A 23,503-nucleotide genomic window follows, 5' to 3' on the forward strand; every position below is an offset into this window, starting at 1 on the left:
CTTACTAGGGTCGTGGGAATGTCTGTGTTGTAAAGTAGGTAATAAAGTATGTAAGCATGTGTCTATGTAAGTATGCAACTTCGTCAAGCTAAGGAGGACGCATATCAAAGCGGGGACAGGGCCCTGTATAATCGAGCTAGAAACCTGCTGACTAAAGACATTAACATTGCAAAGAGGAACTATGCAGCAAAGTTGGAAAAACAGTTTAGCGCTAACGACCCTAATTCAGTCTGGCATGCATTACAATCGCTGACCAATTACAAGCGACGATCACCCCAAGCTGAGAACAATAGCACACTAGCCAACGACTTGAATACCTTCTACTGCAGATTTGAAAAAGACACTTTCACAGCCCACACCCACCCAGCCGCACCACTGACCACAATCACACCTCTGACTTCTGCGTTGACCATCCACGAACAAAATGTGAGACGCATCTTCAAACAACAAAAGATTAACAAAGCGGCAGGCCCGGACCTTGTGTCCCCATCTTGCCTCAAAGTCTGCGCGGACCAGCTCGCTTCAGTCTTCACTCAGATCTTCAATAGATCTTTGGAACTGTGCAAAGTAGCATCCTGTTTCAAACGCTCCACCATCATCCCAGTCCCCAAGAAAACTACAATCTTAGGTCTGAATGACTACAGTCGCCTGTCGTCCTGACATCTGTGGTCATGAAGTCCTTTGAACGTCTCGTGCTGGACCACCTCAAGAGCGTCACATGTCCCCTGCTGGACCCCCTGCAGGTCTGCGGATGATGCAGTCAACATGGGACTGCACTTCATCCTAGATCACCTCGACAGTGCAGGGACCTATGCGAGGATCCTGTTCGTGGACTTCAGCTCAGCGTTCAACACCATCATCCCTGAACTCCTTTCCTCCAAGCTTCTCCAGGTCAGCGTCTCACCTGCCATCTGCCAGTGGATTTACAGCTTCCTGACGGGCAGGACACAGCAGGTGAGGCTGGGGGACACCACCTCATCCACATGCAGCATCAGCACTGCGGCACCCCAAGGTTTTGTCCTCTCTCCGCTGCTCTCTCTCTCTACACGAACGACTGCACCTCAACGCACCCGGCTGTCAAACTCCTGAAGTTTGCAGACGACACCACTGTCATCGGCCTCATCAAGGACAGTGACGAGTCTGCATTTCGACAGGAAGTGGAGCAGCTGGAGCTGTGGTGCGGCCGACACAACCTGGAGCTGAACACGCTCAAGACTGTAGAGATAATCGTGGACTTCAGGAGGCATCCTTTGCCACAGCTGCCCCTCACGCTGTCCAGCTGCCTTGTGTCAACCGTCGAGACCTTCACGTTCCTGGGAATTACAGTCTCTCAGGACCTGAATTGGGCGATCAACATCAACTCCGTCCTCAAAAAGGACCAGCAGAGGATGTACTTCCTGCGGCTTCTGAAAAAGCACGGCCTGCCACGGGAGCTGCTGAGGTAGTTCTACACAGCGGTCATCGAATCAGTCCTGTGTTCTTCCATCACAGTCGAGTTTGGTGCTGCTACAAAAAAGGACAAACTCCGACTGCAACGGACAATCAAAACTGCTGAAAGGATTATCGGTACCCCCCGACCCACCCTTAAGGACTTGCACGCTGCCAGAACTAAGACAAGAGCATGCAAAATCCTCTCGGACCCTCCACATCCCGGTCACCGGCTCTTCCGGCTCCTTCCCTCAGGTAGGCGCTACCGATCAATGGAAACGAGAACTAGCAGACATTCCAACAGCTCCTTCCCTCTTGCCATCAACTTCTTAAACAGCTAACTTACAATTCCATTGCAACATGCTGCGAATTTATTTTGTCTGAGTTTGTTGTCACATTTCTGTCGGGCCAATTATATATTACTCATGCACTCACTGTAGTAGTCTCGCCACGCTGGACTATTTGCATAACTGTTGTTGACCAATACAGGCCACTCATGCCAGAGTAGCATTGCTCCATTTCCACACTGATTGAGGAGTATCTGCAACATTTGCACAATCAACATTGTCCCAGATTATCGCACTACTCGTCACTTTAAACTGCATACACTCCTTGAAGTCTCGGCGCCCTTGGCACAATGGTCATTGCACCGGACTATTGCGAGATTAGTCATTCGAACTGCTCTAAGTGCTGGAGGACTCTGCATCTTTTTGCACAATTGTCAAAAAAAATAATAATAAAAAATTGTACCGGCATTACCAGATAACTAGCAACCATTTATTGAGCAGTGACTGTTTTTCTTTAATGTCTTTATGTCTTAAAAGTGTTCTCTGTCAATTGACTCTCTGTTGTTGTACTAGAGCAGCTCCAACTACCGGAGACAAATTCCTTGTGTGTTTTTTGGACATACTTGGCAAATAAAGATGATTCTGATTCTGATGTGGATATGTACGCCATTAAGTATGTAATTATGTAACGATATGTCTATGTAGCTATGAAAATATTTAAACAAATATGTAACCATTTATTTCAGTATGTGTATACCCACAACATTCCCTATAATTAACTATGTATGTGTCTATGTATGTAAATAAGTAAGCAATGATTTTTGTATGTCCATGTAAGTATATCATTATGTATAAATGTGTCTATGTAATTTTTTTATGTACTGCAATTTAGATATACGTAATTAGTCATGAATAAATGCAGCAACTTATTGTGTAAGGGTCTGCCAGCACTTCCGGTTCACAACAGATCTCACCGGAGTTCACACGAGTGGACCCCACGCCCACACCAGTGACCCCAAACAGGAAGTCACGAGCAAAACACCAAGGTCCACTGCGCGGTAGGTACAGTAGGTAGCGCACAAACACAACAACGAGCAAGTCCACGAGTGGTCGCTACAGGTGAGCAAATTGATGTGAAGCATCACACTCCATCACCAGACCCCAACTAATGCGTGTACGTGTGTTAGTGTTGACCCAGTGCAGCTGTGCAGCATGGGAAGCCCGCCAAGCCCCCAACAGACAATTACCCCACTGTGTGTACGTGTGTGTGTGTTCATGTATATATGTATATGTGTGCTTGTGTGTATATGTGTGTGTGTGTGTGCATGTCTGCAACTAGATGTGACCAGACTTCAACGCAGAGAGCAGCTGCAGGCCCTCTTAAAGGCACAGTCGCCCATTTTTTCCTTTTACCTCATAGCTTAGCTATCCATCCATCCATTTTCAGAGCCGCTTCTCCTCACTAGGGTCGCGGGCGTGCTGGAGCCTATCCCAGCTATCATCGGGCACCCTGAACTGGTTTCCAGCCAATCGCAGGGCACAAACAAACAAACAATCATTTGCACTCACATTCACACCTACCAGCAATTTAGATTTTTCAATTAACCTACCATGCATGTTTTTGGGATGTGGGATGAAACCGGAGTGCCCGGAGAAAACCCACGCAGGCACAGGAAGAACATGCAAACTCCACACAGGCGGGGCCGGGGATTGAACCCTGGCCCTCAGCTGTGAGGCAGACGCTCTAACCAGAGCCATGAACCATATGTAGTATTATATCCTGAGTTGTGGTGCATCATGTCATATTTCATAGTGTATCGTATGTTGTAATCTAACTACTGTAATCCTGTATTCTATGTTGAAGTGTATCCTACGTACTGTAATACTGTTGCTGTATATCCTATGCCGTAGTGTATCTTATGTAGTGATATATCTGTACTTTATGGAGTAGCAGTTAGGAGACACAAAACTCAGTATGCTACAGGATTACATACATTACTACATAGGATACACTACTATTGTACCCTATGTTGTATTGTATCATATATATCCTAAGTAGCCATGTGTAGGCCTGGGGGGAAAAATCAAATAACCCGGCTAAGCCGACGTCAAAAATAGGTCGACACAAAATTTCTGCCTCGAAGCTCCGCAGGGACCAGAAAAGAAAAAAAAAAAAGTTCTGCCCGGAACCATGTTTGCTGCCAGAACCCATGTTTTACACGAACATTTATTGCAGGCGGATGCAATGTTGGGCCAATAATAAACTTGGCCAAAAACGACAATGGAACGTCTTTAAGTGATTTATAAGACACAGTTAGATGTATATAACATAACATAATAGAATTATGAGTGAGCTGAATTGTAGTCAGCTTCTTTTTTTTTAAATGCGCTAATGATAATCGCGATTGCTAACCATTCAGCGTTTAGCATTTTGCTGTCTCAGATTCTGTACACCAAATTTATACCCATACACTCAGTACCAACATATGCAGTTTAAGAGTTGGAGTCCATCTCTCATAAATGAGAACAAAATACATGTTAGTAGTAATTTAAAACAAATAAATTTAATAGTGGGGGGCATTATTATTCGATTATTAGGTCAATAATCAATATGCGAATCAATTCCAAAAACATTTCATCGTGACAGCACTAGCCATCTGTATTCTATGTAATCCTCTATGATGATAATGAGGGCCCTTTCCTATGTAGTAATGTGTATCCTAAATACTCAAATATGTCCTATGTAGTAGTGTGTATCCTAGTCATGTATAACCTATGTAGTATTGTATCGTATGAAGTAGTGTTGTGTCATATCCAGTCCTGTGTATCCTAAGTAGCCCTGCAAATCCTAAATAGTCCTATCTTGCGCTGTACCCTATGTAGTCCTATATCCTAAGCAGTCCTGTGTATGATGCTGCATATCAATCCTACTTAGAATACACTACATAGATACTGTACTATTTAGCATACACAAGACTACTTAGAATACAACACTGCATAGGATATAGTACTCCCTACATACAGTAAATAATGTAACTTATGTAGTCCTTTATCCTATATAGTAATGTCCCCTGTTTAGTACTGTATTAAACGTAGTATGAGTAGTATCTTATGCAGTTCTGTATCCTAAGTAGTACTTTATCCTATTTACTCTAGTTCTGTCTCCTATGTAGACCTGCATCCTATGCATACTTGTATGCTATGTAGTCCTATATCCTGCATCCTCATGTAGTACTGTACTCTATGCAGTAATGTATACTATGAAGTACTGTATCCTATGGAGTAGTACACATCCTAAGTTGTCAAGTGTCTCCTAAGAAGTCCTATTTCCTATGTCGTACTCATCTTATGTAGTACTGCAATCTAAGTACTGTATTCAGTGGAGTACTGTAGTTTATGTACTACTATATCCTATGTAGTAGTGTGTATCCTCAATCATGTTTCTCCAAAGCAGTCCTGTATTCTAAAGTAGCACTCCAATTCTAATGTAATATGTAGTACTGCAATTTAAGTAGTAATGTATTAGTAATGTATCCGATGTAGTACTGTCATCTAAGCAGTACTGTTTCCTATGTAGTACTGTTTCATAAGGAGTCCTGTATCCTTTGTAGTACTGTTCTGCATGTAGTATTACATAGGATACACACTACTCAGGAGACACTGCTACATAGGAACTGTTGTGTCCAATCTCTTATGTAGTCACGTACACATTTGGCCGACAGTATATCAGCACACGCGCCATCAACACAGGAAGTGACGTACGAGGAAGCTAGGTGCATGTGCAGGAAGTGACACGTCGGGAAGCGGGGTTAAAAGCGGTCACTTCCTGTTTGTGTCCTGCTGTCACTTCCTGCTCAGGTGATGCACTCACGTTAAGATGACTCACTATGTCGCGATTACGGTGGAGTAATTTAACACACACCTACACACATGCACGCAGAGTAAGTGCTGTATGGCACAACATCCACGTTGGGGGGCAACTGGATGTCCCTCGCCAGGTATGACATCGTCACTTTAGCTTTAGCATTTGCGCTAATACTTTCTCTACGAGTCGCAGTGCACTGGAGGTCAAGTGTGTAACTAATGAATCCAGTCACCTGCTCGTTATAGAGGCTCACACTTGAACAATGTGTGTGTGTGTGTGTGTGTGTGCGCGCGCATGTGTACGTGCATGTTTCTCAGCAGAGCGTTACAGCCTCTCCAAGGCCCTGCAGGAAGTGTTCTTATTCTAAAAATAACCACTAATTATTGTGTTTATATAACATTGCATAGAGCATAATACATAACATTGAATGTATAGTCCTTTGTCCACTATTTAAGGGAGGTATAGGGAGGGTTTGGTGAGAGATGAGGTGAAAAGGGTGAGAAAAGAAGGAGGGATGATTGATAGATAGATAGTTGTGCTCACCATTATTGGGACGCCTTCATTTTTTGCATAATCCTTCAGAAATAAATGGAAATGTACTTATGTCACTCGGATCTTTTAACTGGAGTTCCAAAGTAATTCAAAAAAGATTTTTTTTTTCAATTTAGATATTATAATTTCAAAGAAAAAGACGAAAAAAACAACATAAAACAGCATGTGCAGCAATATTGGCACCCTTCCTTAATATTTGGTTGCACACCCATAGGGAGCAATGACAGCGTTTCTTGTATCCATCTATAAGCTTTTTGCACTTCTCAGGTTGTATTTTCTTCCATTCTTCCTTTGTAATTTGTTCAAGTGCTTTAACATTTGCAGGGTTCTTTTCCCCAATGGCAGATTTCAGCTCCCCCTAAAGATTTTCAATTGGATTGAGATCAGGACTCATTGCTGGCCATTTTAAAACAGTTAGCTTTTTCCTTTTCTTCCATTCCTGTGCGCTTTTGGATGTGTGCTTTGTCTTGCTGGAGGACCCATGATCTTTGCCACAAACAAAGTTTCTTACACTGGGTAAGACATTTCGCTCTAAAATCTCTTGATGATTTTCTGATTTCATGATGCCTGTGATACAGTCAAGGCCTCCAGTACCAGATGTGGATAAGCAGCCCCACAGTATTATGGCTCCTCCACCATGCTTGACTGTTGCCAGGGTGCTCTTCTCCTTAAAGGCTTCATTGCGTCATCTGTAAACATACTGTTTGTGTGCATTCCCAAAAAGCTCTATTTTTGTTTCATCTGTCCATACAATGTTGTTTATCATTTGCTCTTTTGTATCAAACACAAGTTGTCTAAAGAAAATGTTTCACTTGATTCATTTTCTACAGGAGATATTCCAGATTTAGTACGCAAGCTTCATGGGTGCCAATCAAGGTGAGCAGAACTGTAGATAGATAGATAGATAGATAGATAGATAGATAGATAGATAGATAGATAGATAGATAGAGAGATAGATAGATAGATAGATAGATAGATAGATAGATAGATAGATAGATAGATAGATAGCGAAAGAGAAAGAGAGAGAGAGACAGACAGACAGACAGACAGACGGATAGACAGATAGATAGATAGATAGATAGATAGATAGATAGATAGATAGATAGATAGATAGATAGATAGATAGATAGATAGATAGATAGATAGATAGATAGATAGATAGATAGTCGATTATAGATTATAGATTATGGACAGACAGACAGACGGATGACATGAGGGTGTCACCATATTTTGACTTCTTGCATGCAGTCAGAAAAAGCCTACTATAACAGCCTAAACTTTATTTGGGTTCAATCAGAGGAACGAATGATGTGTGCTGACTCCTTTTAACATGAGTTTGAATGTGATTAGTTCATTCTGAACACAGCGACATCACAGTTATAAGAGGGTGTGCACACAACCACATTATCTCACTTGTTAATTTTTGTATACCATTAAGTATGTAATTATGTAAAAAATTACATAGGCACGTTGTAGATCACATTAATGGTGCAAAACGTTTTTGAAATAATTTATCTTGGTGTCATTTTTGTATTTCACAAAATTTGGTATTTGAACAGGGGTGTGTTGACTTTTTATATCCACTGTACGTGCATGTGTGCGTGCGTGTGTTTCTTCAAACACAATGCAGGGCGGGGGGAGCGGAAGGAAAATGTGACATGCAGTTCAACTAAAGGTCATCACGCACATTCAAACTTATACAATGAAGGCACTTTTTGAACATTGCTTTTACTTTGACAAGGCGCCGTCAGGCAGGAAGAACACTCGTATGTGATGTTAACAAGCAGTTAGCATGTAGCTCACTAGCCACCTCTATTACAACAGCATCACCTGCCGTCTATCAGGCCTCCCTGAGTGGCCTCCATTAGCGCTCCTCCACGGGGACTCGGCGGTCTCGGAGGCGCCGACACTTGACGCTAACTGATTCATCAACACGGACCCCCGAGACACACACAGACGCCCACACAAACACACACACATATGCACACACCTGTAATTCAATCACTTAGCTTCCACATTACAACAGCGTATTTGTATTTTTATTTAATTTACTTTTTTAATTTTATTTTTAATTTATTTATTTTTCTTCTTTGTTTTAAATGTTTATAAGCTGTTTTTTACTTTGCTTTTAAATGCTTTTAATCATGTAAAGCACATTGAGTTACCTTGTGTATGAAATGCGCAATATCAATAAATTTGCTTTGCTTTGCTTTTTTTGTATCATAAATCAATATAATAAAAACAATTTATGTATTCCTTTTTCTTTTTGGTAGGCTTCAGCCCCTAGGAACAAAACAATTCTGTTTATTTAACATTATTAAAACTGTACAAAAATAAAATAATAAAATATGTATAGTTACAACAATAACTACAAAATGTATTGGTAACATTTTAAAAACATTTACATTTTAGTAGTAGATTTGAATTTTAAAATAGCCTTCATTCTGACAATTAAATCACAAAAGTATAGAGTAAGTAAACAAAAATATAATAAGATATATAAACTAATTATCACAATTTTGTTGTAAGTAATTTCTAAAACATTCATTCTGAAAATTGTATTATCTCTTTTTTGTCTTGAGCCTCACGAACGCTGCCTAGCAACAAGTTGTCCTTGCAAACAAATTAAAAATAACTACAAAAATAATAAATAAATAAATATTATTACAATTTTCACTACTGGATTTCTTTGTTTATGATTTGGTCAGCTTGACCCCAACGAACTCTGCCGAGCAATAAGTGGCCATTGCAAACATGACCAGGGTGAGTGCAATTCTGTTGTTGAAATTAAAAACACAAATTAAGAAAAAGAGTTGAACACAAATTAAGAAAAATAATGAGAATAATTGAAAAAATACATAAACTGCAATAATAATAATAATAATAATAATAATAATAATGGGACATTCCTCATTTGTGGTTTTTATGACTGCAAAATGTTAAGACAACAATATTACAATAATAAAAAATATATAATACATTTAGGATGTTAAACTTAATTTTAAAACATTCAGATTTTTTTTGCAGGATAACAGCAACAGTACAGTATATTAAGTTTATCAAAATAACAAAGTAATTTATTGATCATATTTTAAGTAGGCTTTACATGATCAGGATTTTTGGGGACGAGCACCGATCACCAATCAGCGAGTTTAAAAAAACGATAAACGATCACCGATTCGATCACAAGAAGGAGCAATGTGTCTATTTAAAGGACTTGTTCATTTACTTAATTGCTCAAAAAATTATATTTACAATACATATTGGCTGCCGACCGGTTCAGGGTGTACCTCGCCTCCCGCCCAAAGATAGCTGGGATAGGCTCCAGCAGCCCGCGACCCTAGTGAGGATAAGCAGTAAAGAAAATGGATGGATGGATATCTTTGTTCATCTATTTGTGCCAGTGAGGCATAGTGACAGACAGAACAAATAAATGCTCTTTTATTAGATGACAGAAAGTAAATACACTGATTAATGTGTCCACTTTTTGTGACATTTTTGTTTGTTGGTGTGCCGTGAGATTTTTCAATTGTAAAATATGTGCCTTGGCTCCATAAAGGTGTCATGACCCTGTTTTTCCAATTGTTTTTCTTTGTGTTGCAGTGTCTGAGTGAGCAATGGTGGGCGTTGACATCGGTAACACACCTGTTGTGAATTGTCATCATCAGCCTTTTTGGGGCCACCGTGACAGTGTGCGGCTGTCGGAATATTCACCCGATTTTGCCCCGTGTTCGCAGCCCGACGTTTGTCCTCTGTCTCAACTTAGTTACTCTGTTAGTATATCGTTTACCACACAGACCTTTTGTCGTGTCCCCCTGTGTTATACATTTTTTGATTCTCTCTGGTTGTGAGTCCCTTTGGCTTAGTACGTCTCGTCATCACATGCTCTTTCGTTGAATTAAAATTGTTGTTGGACCTTTTATCAAGAGTCTATTTTTGGGATCTGCTCTTACGGCATTGCCGTCCCCGACAAAAGGTTGGAAATCACTGGTCTAGTCAGGTCATGTATTGTAATCAGTCAGGTCAAACCAAAATTACAACATCACAGAAATAATGGGTGCTAACTTACTGTAATTAAATTACCCAATTGTAATTACATTACTGCACACACACCGGAACTTTAGAGCATGATTCGCCAGAACGCCGGTACAACCGTTAGTGTTAGCACTATCTTGCTAGGTTACATAACGTTTTGTTTCTTGCTTGCGAGCCGTATCGTATTCAAAGTACGTGAACATACCTCAAGCAAGTCCTCTGCCGAGCACCAATACACGTTCCCCCCCCCCCCCCATTTAGTTCTTAATACACACGACGCGATCGATTGTTGTTGTCGTGGCCGTGGTAACGAGTGTATCCGGTCGCGTCTGAGTTGACAAGATAAAGCCCAGTGATCGTAAAAAACGGGATGCGGTGGTATCGGAATACAAGATTTTATTGCATTAGTCTGACATAGTGCAATCATGAAAGACCAAATTTGTCTTGTAGTCTAATTTTAAGACAAGCTGTAGTACTCCTGGTATGTAAGCGAGTCTACCTACTGTAAGTGCTCGCTGCGGTGTGCTTCACTCCCCCCCCCCTCCTCCCGCCCCCCCACAGACACACACTTTAGTGGAACCAGCTGCTTCTTTTGAGCCTCTCAGGCCCAGCCAAAGAAAGAAAGAGAAAGTAGGACGGAGAGATATGCAAATTCAACAGCGCCACAAGAGAGACACAGGACTTTCCCACCGCCCACATAGATGGGGGGAGGAGGATTTGTCTTATACACACACACACACACAAACGCGCTTTGAATAGCTGTCTTTTCTGGCAACACACACACAAGCCATGATCAAATTCCTTCAGGTTGGAGAACATTTTTTGTTTGTTTTTGTTTCAAAAAAAAAGATGCAGATTAAAGATGAATTTCATCACATAAAGAAGAAGTGATAACATCACCATTCATCTGTTGCATAATTATAGAATTGTAAAGCCTTAAAAGAAGGATTTGGCTCAACAGTAATCTGGTGTGCTTAAAAAGTTGCCATTAAAAGTGAAGGAAAGGCTTAAAAATTGCATATAGCATATACTGCACCGTATAGCTGCTAAAATGTCTGCTAGAAAGAAAGGTGACAACAGGCAAAACAAAAACAGAATGAGGGCTAACAATAACAAAAAAGATTCATCAGTTTTTTTTGTTGCTTTTTGATGCAAACGAAGAAAACTAACTGCGATTGGCTGGCGACCAGTTCAGGGTGTACCCCGCCTCTTGCCCGAATATAGCTGGGATAGGATCCAGCACGCCCGCGACCCTAGTGAGGAGAAGACGTTCAGAAAATGGATGGACGAATGTAAGAAAACCAAAAGACAGACGAGCAGGTGTTGTTGATGTTGTCTTTTGCTATTGCTGTTTTCGCTCTCTTCTCTCGGACTGCCGCTTTTAAAATGAAGTAGCACAAGGTGTTGGCATTGCTTTTTGTTGTCTCGCTTCTCTCCGTCTGTTTCCTCTCAAATTACTTATTTTTGCTACTGTGGTCTTTTGTTATTGCTTTTTTTTGGTCTCTTTTGTACAGACTGCATCAACAGGTGTTGTTATTGCTGCTTTTTATTGTCCAACCTCTAAAAACACATACCAGCAGGTGTTGTTGCAGTTTTTGTCCCTTGCTCTTGCTGTTTGTTTTCTCTTCTCTGTGTCTGTCTACGCACAAACTAAGTGTCAGAAGAATTTTGCTACTGTTGTCTCCTACTGCTTTTTATTCTCTCCTCTCTGTCTGTCCCCTCTCGAACAAAATACTAACAGATGTTATTGCTATTGTTGTCTTTTGTTATTGCTTTTTGTTCACTCTCCCGTCACAAAATAAGAACAAGAAGGTGTCGTTATTGCTGTTATTGTCTTCAGTTGTTGTTGTTTTTTTGTAACCTTTTCTCTCTGCCTACTCACTGTCAAACTACATATTAATGCTATTGTGGGCTTGTGTTATTGCTTTTTTCCACACTTTCTTCTCTCAGTTTGTCCCCTCTCTAATTACACTGCATATTATTGCTGTTGTTGTCTTTTGTTATTGCTTTTTGGTCCTCTCTCCCCTCACAAACTACAAACCAGAAGATGTTTTTATTGCTTTTTGTTCCCTTTTTTCTGTCTGTCCCCTCTCTAGCTACATATTAGCAGGTGCTGTTATTGTTATCTTTGGTTATAACTTTTTTGTTCCCTTTTTTCCCCTTCTGTAAGTTCCGTCTGAAACCACCTTTTGCTGCTTTTGTCTTTCGCTTACTGCTAGTTCTCTCGCTTAATGGAAGCATCATTACGCGTGCTGATGACATCATAGCGTTTTAGCGTATGATGATGTAATGTGATTACTTAAGCAAGCACATTGTGCTGACTTGCACGTGCAACAAAGCGTCGGGGTTGGGGAGCGTTAATGGAGTGAACTTTGACCTCTTAAAGGGGGCTGAGGGGGTGGTAGGGCTCCCATGCAAACACTTCATTGTCCAGATGCTAAGGCCACGCCCACAGCACCACCACCGGTAGTGCACGACGCCGCCACGTTACCACGCTAACACGCTAGTTTAATGCTCACACTCGTGCTTTCACGTTTAATCTCACACCTCCTCTTTCGGACAAAATAAGAGTCATAAAGGGCACGTCAAGAGTCATGTGACACCAGTGCTAAATTAGGTCTGACTGAGTCATACAATTACAATGCAATAGAATAGAATATGATACAATAAAATAGAATAGAATAAGCCTTTATTAGCAATTCCAGTTTCCATTGCTACGACTTTATTCTTCTAATTTTACATTTTTGTTAAAAAAAAATAAAACCTCATTACTTTGATTCATGACATTAATAGGCGTGATATCACGTCTTTATTCTGGTTACATTTTGAAATGTATCTCGTAATTTTGCTGCTTTTTTCAACAAAGAAAATACTACTATTTCTGCTTTTTACAATATTTCAACTAGTACAACTCGTAACTTTACGACTGTATTCTTGTAACTATGAAAAAATGATATTTTATACTCGGCTATAGATCGTTCTCATTTTATTATTTTATTCTCATTCTTTATTATTTACTTTATTCTGCTAATATTACAACTTTTACTTGTAACATTTTGACTTTTTCCTCATAATATTAAAACACTATAATTCTCGTAACATTACAAGTTTCTCCTTCAACAGTATAACTTATTTGAGATATGACCACTTTATTCCTGTAAACTCTATTCTGCTAACTGCAAGTTTTCTCTCTTAGTTTTACTACTTTATTCTTGCATCCCTCGAAATTTATGCTGCTAACATTACAACTTTTTTCTTATCATTCCCCCCCCCCTTTTTTTAGTGTCACTTTGCCCCGCGATATGTCGCGTTCATACAATACAAATTCAATAATAAATACACAAAAACAATTAAGATTCAGACTATTTAGTGACACTGCATTTTTGTGTCATGATTAACAGCAACAACAGGAAGGGATGTCTTAATGCATGTCAATACAAAACTGTTATGCAAAACTGGTAAGGAAAGTAGCAGTTTCCCCACTTTAACACACACACACACACACGCTGGACTGCTCAATTAGTCACAGAGCAGCAGTCGCATCAGTGGTCGGGGCACACCTCCCCCCCACGCACTACAAAGGCAAAAAAGGGGAGGAGGACTTGATGCTTACTTGCTAAAGACGTCCTGTTGTGCTTTGTCATCCGATTTGCTACACGCGCACACATGCGCACACATGAAGAGAGAGAGAGAGAGTAATGGCAGCATCACATGGCGGCAACCAACATCCAATCACAGCCTTGTGACCTTTGAACCCCACACACATGCTCTACATGTAAAAAAAAAAAATCATAAACAATATGAAAATATATAGAAATACACAATAGAATAAAACACATTTGCCACAATTAGGGTGATATTTTTTAAGGAGGAGGAGGAGGAGGAGATTGCTGATTGGCCGAAAAGGCAGTCACATGATTCCAAAACAGGAAATAATGCACAACACAAAGACAATTTTAACTTTTCTCGTGGAAACATATAATTTAATTCTAATAAAATTATGTTTTGTAATACCACAACTTAATTCTTGTTAAATTAGGACTTAATTCTCATATTATTGTGACTTAGTTGCCAGAATTGGACTACTTTTTAATTGAATTTATCCTTGTTACTTAATAACCTTTAATAACCTGACTTTATTCTCCGAATTGTTCTCTCTGAAAAATATCACATTACACTCATGACATTGAAACCTCTTTCTTGTATTATTATTTTTATTTTTATTTTTTTGCTTACACTCATTGTAATCCTCAAGGAAAAATGTAATCCTTTTTAAACGAATATTAAAGTAATATAATATAATATATAATAATATAATAAGTTATAGTTTTTATTTTTTCCCAATAGTCTCATCATTTTATTCTCATACTTTTATGACTTTATTCTTGCAATTTCACTGTTTTTCCAAAGAAAAACTTATTGTTATAACATTTCAACCTTATTATTATAGATCATCCATCCATCCATTTTCTGAGCCGTTTCTCCTCACTCGGGTCGCAGGGCCGGGGATTGAACCCGGGTCCTCAGAACTGTGAGGCTGACGCTCTAACCAGTCGGCCACCGTGCCGCTAAAAGATAAATTAATGAATAAAAATACATTTTAATGATCATCCATCCATCCATTTTCTGAGCCGTTTCTCCTCACTCGGGTCGCGGGCGTGCTGGAGCCTATCCCAGCTATCATCGGGCAGGAGGCGGGGTACACCCTCAGAACTGTGAGGCTGACGCTCTAACCAGTCGGCCACCGTGCCGCTAAAAGATAAATTAATGAATAAAAATACATTTTAATGATCATCCATCCATCCATTTTCTGAGCCGTTTCTCCTCACTCGGGTCGCGGGCGTGCTGGAGCCTATCCCAGCTATCATCGGGCAGGAGGCGGGGTACACCCTGAACTGGTTGCCACCCAATCGCAGGGCACAAACAAACAAACAACCATTCGCACTCACATTCACACCTACGGGCAATTCAGAGTTGTCAACTAACCTACCATGCATGTTTTTGGGATATGGGAGGAAACCGGATTGCCCGGAGAAAACCCACGCAGGCACAGGGAGAACATGCAAACTCCACACAGGCGGGGCCGGGGATTGAACCCCGGTCCTCAGAACTGTGAGGCATACGCTCTAAACAGTCACCCACCGTGCCAGTATTATAGATCATATACATGTAAAATTATTCATAATTTGTATTAAAATAAATATTAACATAATTCTGTATCATTTTGATTTTCCCATAAGCTCCTGATTTTTTTTCTCATACTGTTACGACTTGATTCTTGTCATTTCACCTTTTTCTCAAATAAATCACTTTATCTTGTGACAAAGGACTTTTTTTTCGTGTAGCATTTTAATCGTATTATGTACTTCATACATACATAATTTATGTATTCATAATATTTAATAGGAAAACATATTCATTAGGTGGCACGGTGGCCGACTGGTTAGAGCGTCAGCCTCACAGTTCTGAGGACCCGGGTTCAATCCCTGGCCCCGCCTGTGTGGAGTTTGCATGTTCTCCCTGTGCCTGCGTGGGTTTTCTCCGGGTACTCCGGTTTCCTCCCACATCCCAAAAACATGCATTAATTGGAGACTCTAAATTGCCCGTAGGCATGACTGTGAGTGCGAATGGTTGTTTGTTCGTATGTGCCCTGCGATTGGCTGGCAACCAGTTCAGGGTGTACCCCGCCTCCTGCCCGATGACAGCTGGGATAGGCTCCAGCACGCCCGCGACCCTAGTGAGGAGAAGCGGCTCAGAAAATGGATGGATGGATGGACATATTCATTACTTTATTTTGTGACATTTTATTTTTTTCCAATTTTTTTTAATAGTGTCATGATGTTCTCATTTTATTCTTGACATTTTACAGATTTACGTGCTTAGCATTTTCCCGTATTATTTCCTTTGTTCTTGTGACATTATAAATTTTCCTTGTAACATTTCAACTTTATCCATATATGCCTTACATACATATATTTTTTCAAATACTTCTCATTTGGGGGAAAATTACTTATTACTTTTTTCTCACGTTTGTATCACATTTTCCCCCTTTTACTGCAATTTTGAATTAATGTTGTCCAGCCCACATTGGATTAATAGTCTGTATATTTAATCTATTCAAATGCAAACGTCACGTGTTTCATGCAGTTTCCACTTTCATCTACAACCAGGTCTTCATCTACATCATCATCAGATAATTATCATCATCACATGGCTTCGCCTCGTGCAATAAGTTAAAGAGGGAGACAACACCTGAGCCCGCCACCTCCCCCGCTCCCGTTTTTGGGCCACCACCGCGTCCTCCCAGGACCATAAACGCACCACTCGCGTCACAAAAGGCACCTTGGTTGAGGTTTTGCATCACCTGTGCGGCACGAAGGAACCGAGTGAGCCACAAGCCTGGTAGGGTGGGGGCCAGGGAGGGGGGCGAGGGGTCGACCCGACCCCACCCCTCCTCCCTTCACTGCAGTGACGGCCGCCATTGAGCCGATAAAAGTGCGAATGAACCGCAAACCACAATGGACGGCGAAGCACCGCGCGTGCAGCAATATTTTTTTGCATAAATCAAACGAGCAACAACAACAACAACAACAACAAAAAAGGAGGCGAGGAAATAAAATCACGCACAAGTGAGTCACGATGACATAAATCCCGCGAGATTATCAAAGCAAAAAAGAATAATAACAGAGGAGGCCATGAAAAAAAAAAGGCATCGCTACCTGCGCAGGTTGTCATTTGCAGCCCCTTGTGCGTGTGCGTGTCGAGGTCCTCGCCACACACGCGCCACCAGATCCGCTTCCGGTCGAGCTTCTGCAGGTATTCTGTTAATTCTTACGCTTTCGAAACCATCGCCGAGCCACCTTCAGGTAAATAGGAGGAGGATGAAGATGAGGACGGTGATGATGATGGCTCCTGGACGGACGCACCGTCGTGACGTCATCACGACAGGAGAGAGGGAGGGGGGGAAAGGTGTTCTCCGCCCCCTCATACACGCGCGAATAACGGTCCCTTATTATTAGCGGGCTAATGTAAACATAGCACGTGAAGTACGACGGCGCGTGAGTTTTTCTGCTCCAAAGCGACGCCGAATTTACAGGTGCGTGACGTACTGACTAAACGCTACCATGTGCTCCACTTTCTGTTGCGTGGACACGTACTTCCACGCAGGTTTGCGGGAGAATTAGCGGATTAGTAAAGGGAGTCCGGTGCGTGTGATGACGACGACGATAAAAGTCATTATTCCCTTTTATATTTTATTTATTTTATTATTTCCTTTGGATAATCACTTCCACGCTTACCTTAAACGAGGCAACATTTGGTGCAGCAGCAGGGAAGAGGAGGAGGAAGAGAAGGAGGCGGAGGAATGAGGGGGGGAAGTGGCCACGAAATAATAAACATCCCATCTCTCTGCCATCACTAAACCTCGTGCAAAAAAGCCGCGACGTCCAGAGCCAGAGTCCGACCATTAAAGCGACTCCCTGCCGAGTTGTCGTTACCCCACGGTGCACTCCCACGGCCCGGTTCGGCGGCCCTCCCCGAGCCCCGCCGAGCCTCGCCCCGGCCCTGGCCCGGGCGTTCATCCTCTTGCCGTTAAACAAAGTGCGGAGCGCGAGCGAGAGCCACGTTGTTGTGGAGAAAGGGGGGGAAAAGTCAACTGCAAAAGTGCAAAAAGTAGTGAAAATCAATCAAACAAGTGACAAAACAAGCGCTCCCGGATTTATTGTAAGGGATAACGGTTCGGAGAGAGTACCGCTAGGCGGAGGGAGAGACGCCATCCAGGTATAACGGTACACCCAAAAAAAAAAGAAAAACACACACACACCGCCCCCCGTTAAACTCCACCAAAGTCGACCGCAACAAGTCCGGGAAGGAGGAGAGTGAGGGTCCGGTCCGAGTCCGGGTCCGCGCGGCGGCGGTGGCCCGGGCCGGGCGGAGTTGAACAACTCACCGCTGCTCCGCTTCGGGTTGGCCTGTTTTCTGCGCTTACACCTGGGGCCATCCGCCATGATCGCCTCGCTCGCTGCGAGTCTGAAGCACACACACAGCCACTCGCGAGTCACCCCCCTCCCCTTCCTCACCCACCCATGTCTGCTTTACGACGTCACCTTCCCCCCCCCCCCTCCTCTTTTCCGAACACCTGGTTTGCGACGCTGCCTCCCGCTTTACGGTCAACACCTTCGCGTTCGTTACCAGAGAATCTTATTCTCCCTCCCTCCTCTCGCGACAAACACCTGGTTTGCGACGTTGCCTCCTGCTTTACGACATCACCTTCCCCCATGTCCCCCTTACGAAAACACCCTTTCCTAACCTGTTGTGCTGTAAAAAAAATATTTAAAAAAACACACCTGAAAACAAACACTTAATATGTAACAAATAATACCTGTTTGTATCATAAAATGCCATGTTATGAACGGGTGTTGTGTTTCCCCCAATCCGAACACCTGGTTTGCGACACTGTCTTCTACTTTATGGCTAACACCTTATCCTTCGTTACCATAGACACCCTTCCTCCTTTCGCCCCGAACACCTGGTTTGCGACGCTTTCTCTTGCTATACGTCAAACACCTACTCGTTCGTTACGCGACACCTCCTACTGGTCACAAAGAAACAACTCATATAACACTTATGTCATTATGTAGTCGAATTATTAAAAATATTAAAGTAAACGCTATACAGGTGAAAAACACGCTGGCACGTGTCAACAAGGGGATTTGATTTTCAGCAATTTGTACTGCTTGACGGTAAGAAGAAGACGAAGAAGAATCACCTTTATTGTCATGAACATGCATGCATGCACACGAAATTTGTTCTCTGTATTTTACCCATCACAGTGAACACATACACATGTTAGTGGAACACACTGGAGCAGGGGGGCAGCTGAAGCGCCCGGGGAGCATTTCGGGGTATCACTGTCTTGCTCAAGGACACCACAACCGTGAGTCCGGGGGATGTTGGCGGATGGTCCAGTCGGAGTCTTGAACCTAGGTCCCCCACGGTGGCAGGCGATGATCTTTACCATTGGGCCTTTACAACGCATTGAAGTGATCAACTCAAATGAAACCACCCTGTAAGTAAAATTGGATTGTACTATATAATACCTTGGGTTTACCTTTTATAAACTGTTGTACAATTGCCTGTTAAGGGGCTCTACCAGGACATTATCAAATGTCCTGAAACATTTGTTGCATTAAATTAACCGTTTTTGTCCTCTACAATTGGTTCATTAAAATGTATTTTTATTCATTAATTTATCTTTTAGCGGCACGGTGACCGACTGGTTAGAGCGTCAGCCTCACAGTTCTGAGGACCCGGGTTCAATCCCCGGCCCCGCCTGTGTGGAGTTTGCATGTTCTCCCCGTGCCTGCGTGGGTTTTCTCCGGGTACTCCGGTTTCCTCCCACATCCCAAAAACATGTATGAATTTGAGACTCTAAATTGCCCGTAGGCATGACTGTGAGTGCGAATGGTTGTTTGTTCCTATGTGCCCTGCGATTGGCTGGCAACCAGTTCAGGGTGTACCCCGCCTCCTGCCCGATGACAGCTGGGATAGGCTCCAGCACGCCCGCGACCCTAGTGAGGAGAAGCGGCTTATTTATTTATTTTATTTTATTCTTCATTATAAAACTATGAAGCAGTTCAGAGTAAAAGAATCAATAAACGAAACATTGCAATAAAGAAAATGATGATGTGGTCCCCCTGATTCCTCTGGTAACACGGGAAAATAATAATTAAAAAAAGAAAGTTACCTAACAGCGATCAAATGTTCTTAAAATTGTACTCAAAAAATAGATTTCATGACCAAACCATCATTTTGTAAAATTTTATGACACATAATACCATATAAAAACAATAAAACCCTCATAATAACATAGTCGTAACAGTAAGCAAATTCTGAATTATAAAATATGGGTTTTCCCAATAATTAATAACAATAATGATTATTGTAAAAATCCAAGTGTCATCATTGGTTTACCAAGTGACACATTTATATTATATATTTACAAGTTATATGTATGGTGTATAGGATCCTCCGCTCAACAGGCCACAGCAGGTCAGTGAAGTGGCCTTTGCCATGCCCGTTGGGCTATTCTGGTACCTGCGGAAGATCGGGTTTCCGAAACCCCCGGTGTGCACCAGGTCCCCCTGAACGCCACATGCAAGATTCATTCCCAATGAGGTGAAAGACTGGAGGGACAAATCACAGCAGAGACTTAAAATTAGTGATGAGCTATAAATATTTTGCCTTTACTTTTATGTACTTTATTTGGACCCATTTTCTTAAATTTTTTGAGTTTTAAAAGGGTAGCATTTTTGCCCTTAAATTGATAAATAATCATGTATTTTCTCTTCTGGCTAAATATGAAAAAAAAATTAAAAAAGGAGGAATAAAATATTTAATTTTACAGAATTGAATAAATGATTGAACAACAAGCTAAGAAAATAATTATAAATTTTAGTTTAATCAATTAAATAATAATTTATTTAATTGATTTTTTTTTTGTTATTATTTCATTTTGGAAAGAAATCACTCTCTAAAAAATACTTAAAACTAAATTAACTAACAAAAATCAATCATGGTAAATTCACAGGCCAATTCAGTAGTTACAAAAACCAATATACAGTCTACGTTATTGCCTTATTTCTGTAATATGAAATAGTTAAATAAATAGTTATATAGTTAAGTAGTTATATTTATTACATATATATGTTTCAGTTGAATTTCACAGTATTCTTTACAATTCAGGTTTAAAAAAGCATTTATTACTATTAATACTTTGTTTTTACTCCTTGCTAATGTAAAAATGTGTCTGAAATCCACACACAGGTGCTAAGGTAAGCGTTTGAATTTCTGTTGAATGCATGGGCTCCTCGGTGGGAGGGGGGGGGGGGGGGTCGAGCACCCCCGGGTGAGTCAGGGGGCTTGGTTACATGACAACACCTCCACAGGTGAGCCCCATGCTGCTTAACGTTCATCCAATGAGGAAATGGAATTAAGTTGGAAGTTAAGTTCCTTCTGTTCTTCACTGGGTTCATTAGGGAATAATGCTCAGGTGGGGGTCCTACTGAGGAGTAAAGCTGGGACACAGACAAGGGGGGCAGAGAATGAACCCTTACAAAACCTTTAAGGTGTTACTACTTTGCTGAATTGCGAATGTGAATGCTGATGGTAATGCTGCGTGAAAAGGTGTCATAAACCTCTTGTGGTTTTGGGGTGCTTTTGAGGTATAAGCAGATGATCCTGCTTTAAGAGGTGTTAGCGCTTAGCATTAGCATTTAGAGAAGCGCAAGAGCTAGCATAGAAAAAGTAACAACATCCTCGTCATGTACCATTGGTTTCTACCTTACTGGATTGCTATGGTGAATGCTAATACGGTATTAAAAGGTGTCAATTCTATTGTAGGCCCAGTTTTTTGTGGTTTGTACAAGGTACTTTTATTGTCAATGTTACAATATGCATAGCAGATACAGAGGATTGAAATTATGGTACTCAAGGGCCCACAGTGCTCCAAAAGAATATATCAAAAAAAGTATAAATAATAAACCTCAGTCTAAAGAAGCTAAATAAAACCATGGTGTACTGTATACAGTATAAAAATTATAAATTAAATGTGCAAATATAAAAGATTAGGAGACATGTGCAACATAGTCAATGTCTGAGCACCAAGGCACATAAAGACATTTACAAATTAGAAGGCAGTGTGGCGAGGTGTGCGCGTGTGTGCATGCGCGTGGGGGTTCAGAGTTCAGGTGGGCAGAGGACAAGAGAGGTAGAGGGGTTGGAGCGGGCCAAGAGAAGCTTCCTGAAGGCCTGATGAATAAAGGTGGCTGATCCAGGCCCGGAGACTCCGCAGTCTACTCCCTGATGGCAGCAAACTGAAGAGGCTGTGAGATGGATGGGTTACATGGCCCGCTATGCGGAGGGCTGTGCGGCTGAGGTGGATGCTGTAAATGGTCTATAGGGAGGGAAGAGAGGTTCCAAAGATCTTCTCAGCTGCCCTCACTATGCGATGGAGAGTCTTGTGGCAGGATCAAGGTCAAGGTGCTTTTATTGTCAATTCTTCAATATGCGTAACACATACAGAGGTTTGAAATTACGGTACTCAAAGCGGTGGTACAAAGACAGCACAAAAAGCTAAATAAAACTACGGTATATACAGTATAAAAAGTATTATTTGAATGTGCAATATCAAAGATCAGGTGACGTGTGCAACATAGTCAAGGTCAGAGAACCAATGCAAATATGATATATATAATGAAGTTGGGACGTTGTGTTAAACATAAATAAAAACAGAATACAATGATTTGCAAATCATGTTCAACCTATATTTAATTGAATACACAATAAGGACTAGAAATTTAATGTTCAAACTGATCAACTTTATTGTTTTTAGCAAATAATCATGAACTTAGAATTGTATGGCTGCAACACGTTCCAAAAAAGCTGGGCCAGGTGCCAAAAAAGACTGAGAAAGTTGAGGAATGTTCATCAAACACCTGTTTGGAACATCCCACAGGCGAACAGGCTAATTGGGAACAGGTGGGTGCCATGATTGGGTATAAAAGGAGCTTCCCTGAATTACTCAGTCATTCACAAGCAAAGATGGGGCGAGGTTAACCTCTTTGTGAACAAGTGCGTGAGAAAATAGTCGAACAGTTTAAGGACAATGTTCCTCAACGTACAATTGCAAGGAATTTAGGGATTTCATCATCTACGGTTCATAATATCATCAAAAGGTTCAGAGAATCTGGAGAAATCGGAAAAATGCGCAAGAACTAGCATAGAAAAAGTAACAACATGCTCATCAGGTACACTTGGATGCCATAATATTATGTATTTATTACTTATATTAGGTGCATAATATTAGGTTAGCTCTTGGCTTTTCTATGGGTACTTTGGCTTTCTCCCACATTCCCCAAAAAATGCATGTTAGCTTAATTGAAGACTAAATTGAGTCAATGAGAGCAAGAGTGAGGTAACTCAATTCTTGCCATTTTGCAGGTGAATGACAAGTTTTCTGGCTGCAATAAAATCTGGGGGATTTATATCTTTTTATATAAATTTGGGTTTTCCCCAGATTCTTGCATTTGGCCCAATGTAATGATTTTGGACTTGGATCATATTGGATATATATATTGGATCGTACTGCTTACACTTTTATCCACAACTGAGATACTGTCATCATCTTCAGTTTCATAGGTTGGATCCCAGTCAGTATCATCTAGGTTACCTTAAACAAAAGAAACAAGGAATAGAAAAAAAATATTGCAATAGTTGTCTGAGACCAAACAGCAATCAAATTTAACATTTCATGAAAGATCCATCCATCCATCCATTC

At 41.2% G+C, this 23,503-nt stretch overlaps 1 protein-coding gene across 4 annotated transcripts in view; it reads right to left on the reverse strand.

Moving 5' to 3' along the window:
- Positions 1-18,235, reverse strand: part of LOC133488938 (zinc finger E-box-binding homeobox 1-like) — a 37,046-nt gene extending 18,811 nt beyond the window's left edge. The window contains exons 1-2 of one of the 4 annotated variants that reach the window (XM_061797482.1): positions 18,116-18,226; positions 16,887-17,027 (exon numbers count right to left, since the gene is read on the reverse strand). In XM_061797482.1, the coding sequence (XP_061653466.1) occupies positions 16,887-16,902 (16 nt within the window). In that variant the 5' untranslated portion in view covers positions 16,903-17,027; positions 18,116-18,226. The other 3 variants (XM_061797483.1, XM_061797480.1, XM_061797481.1) reach the window with 3 other exon arrangements.
- Between the last annotated feature and the right edge of the window lie 5,268 nt (positions 18,236-23,503).

This window comes from Phyllopteryx taeniolatus, chromosome 14 (assembly GCF_024500385.1).
Source record: "Phyllopteryx taeniolatus isolate TA_2022b chromosome 14, UOR_Ptae_1.2, whole genome shotgun sequence".
NCBI lineage: Eukaryota > Metazoa > Chordata > Actinopteri > Syngnathiformes > Syngnathidae > Phyllopteryx > Phyllopteryx taeniolatus.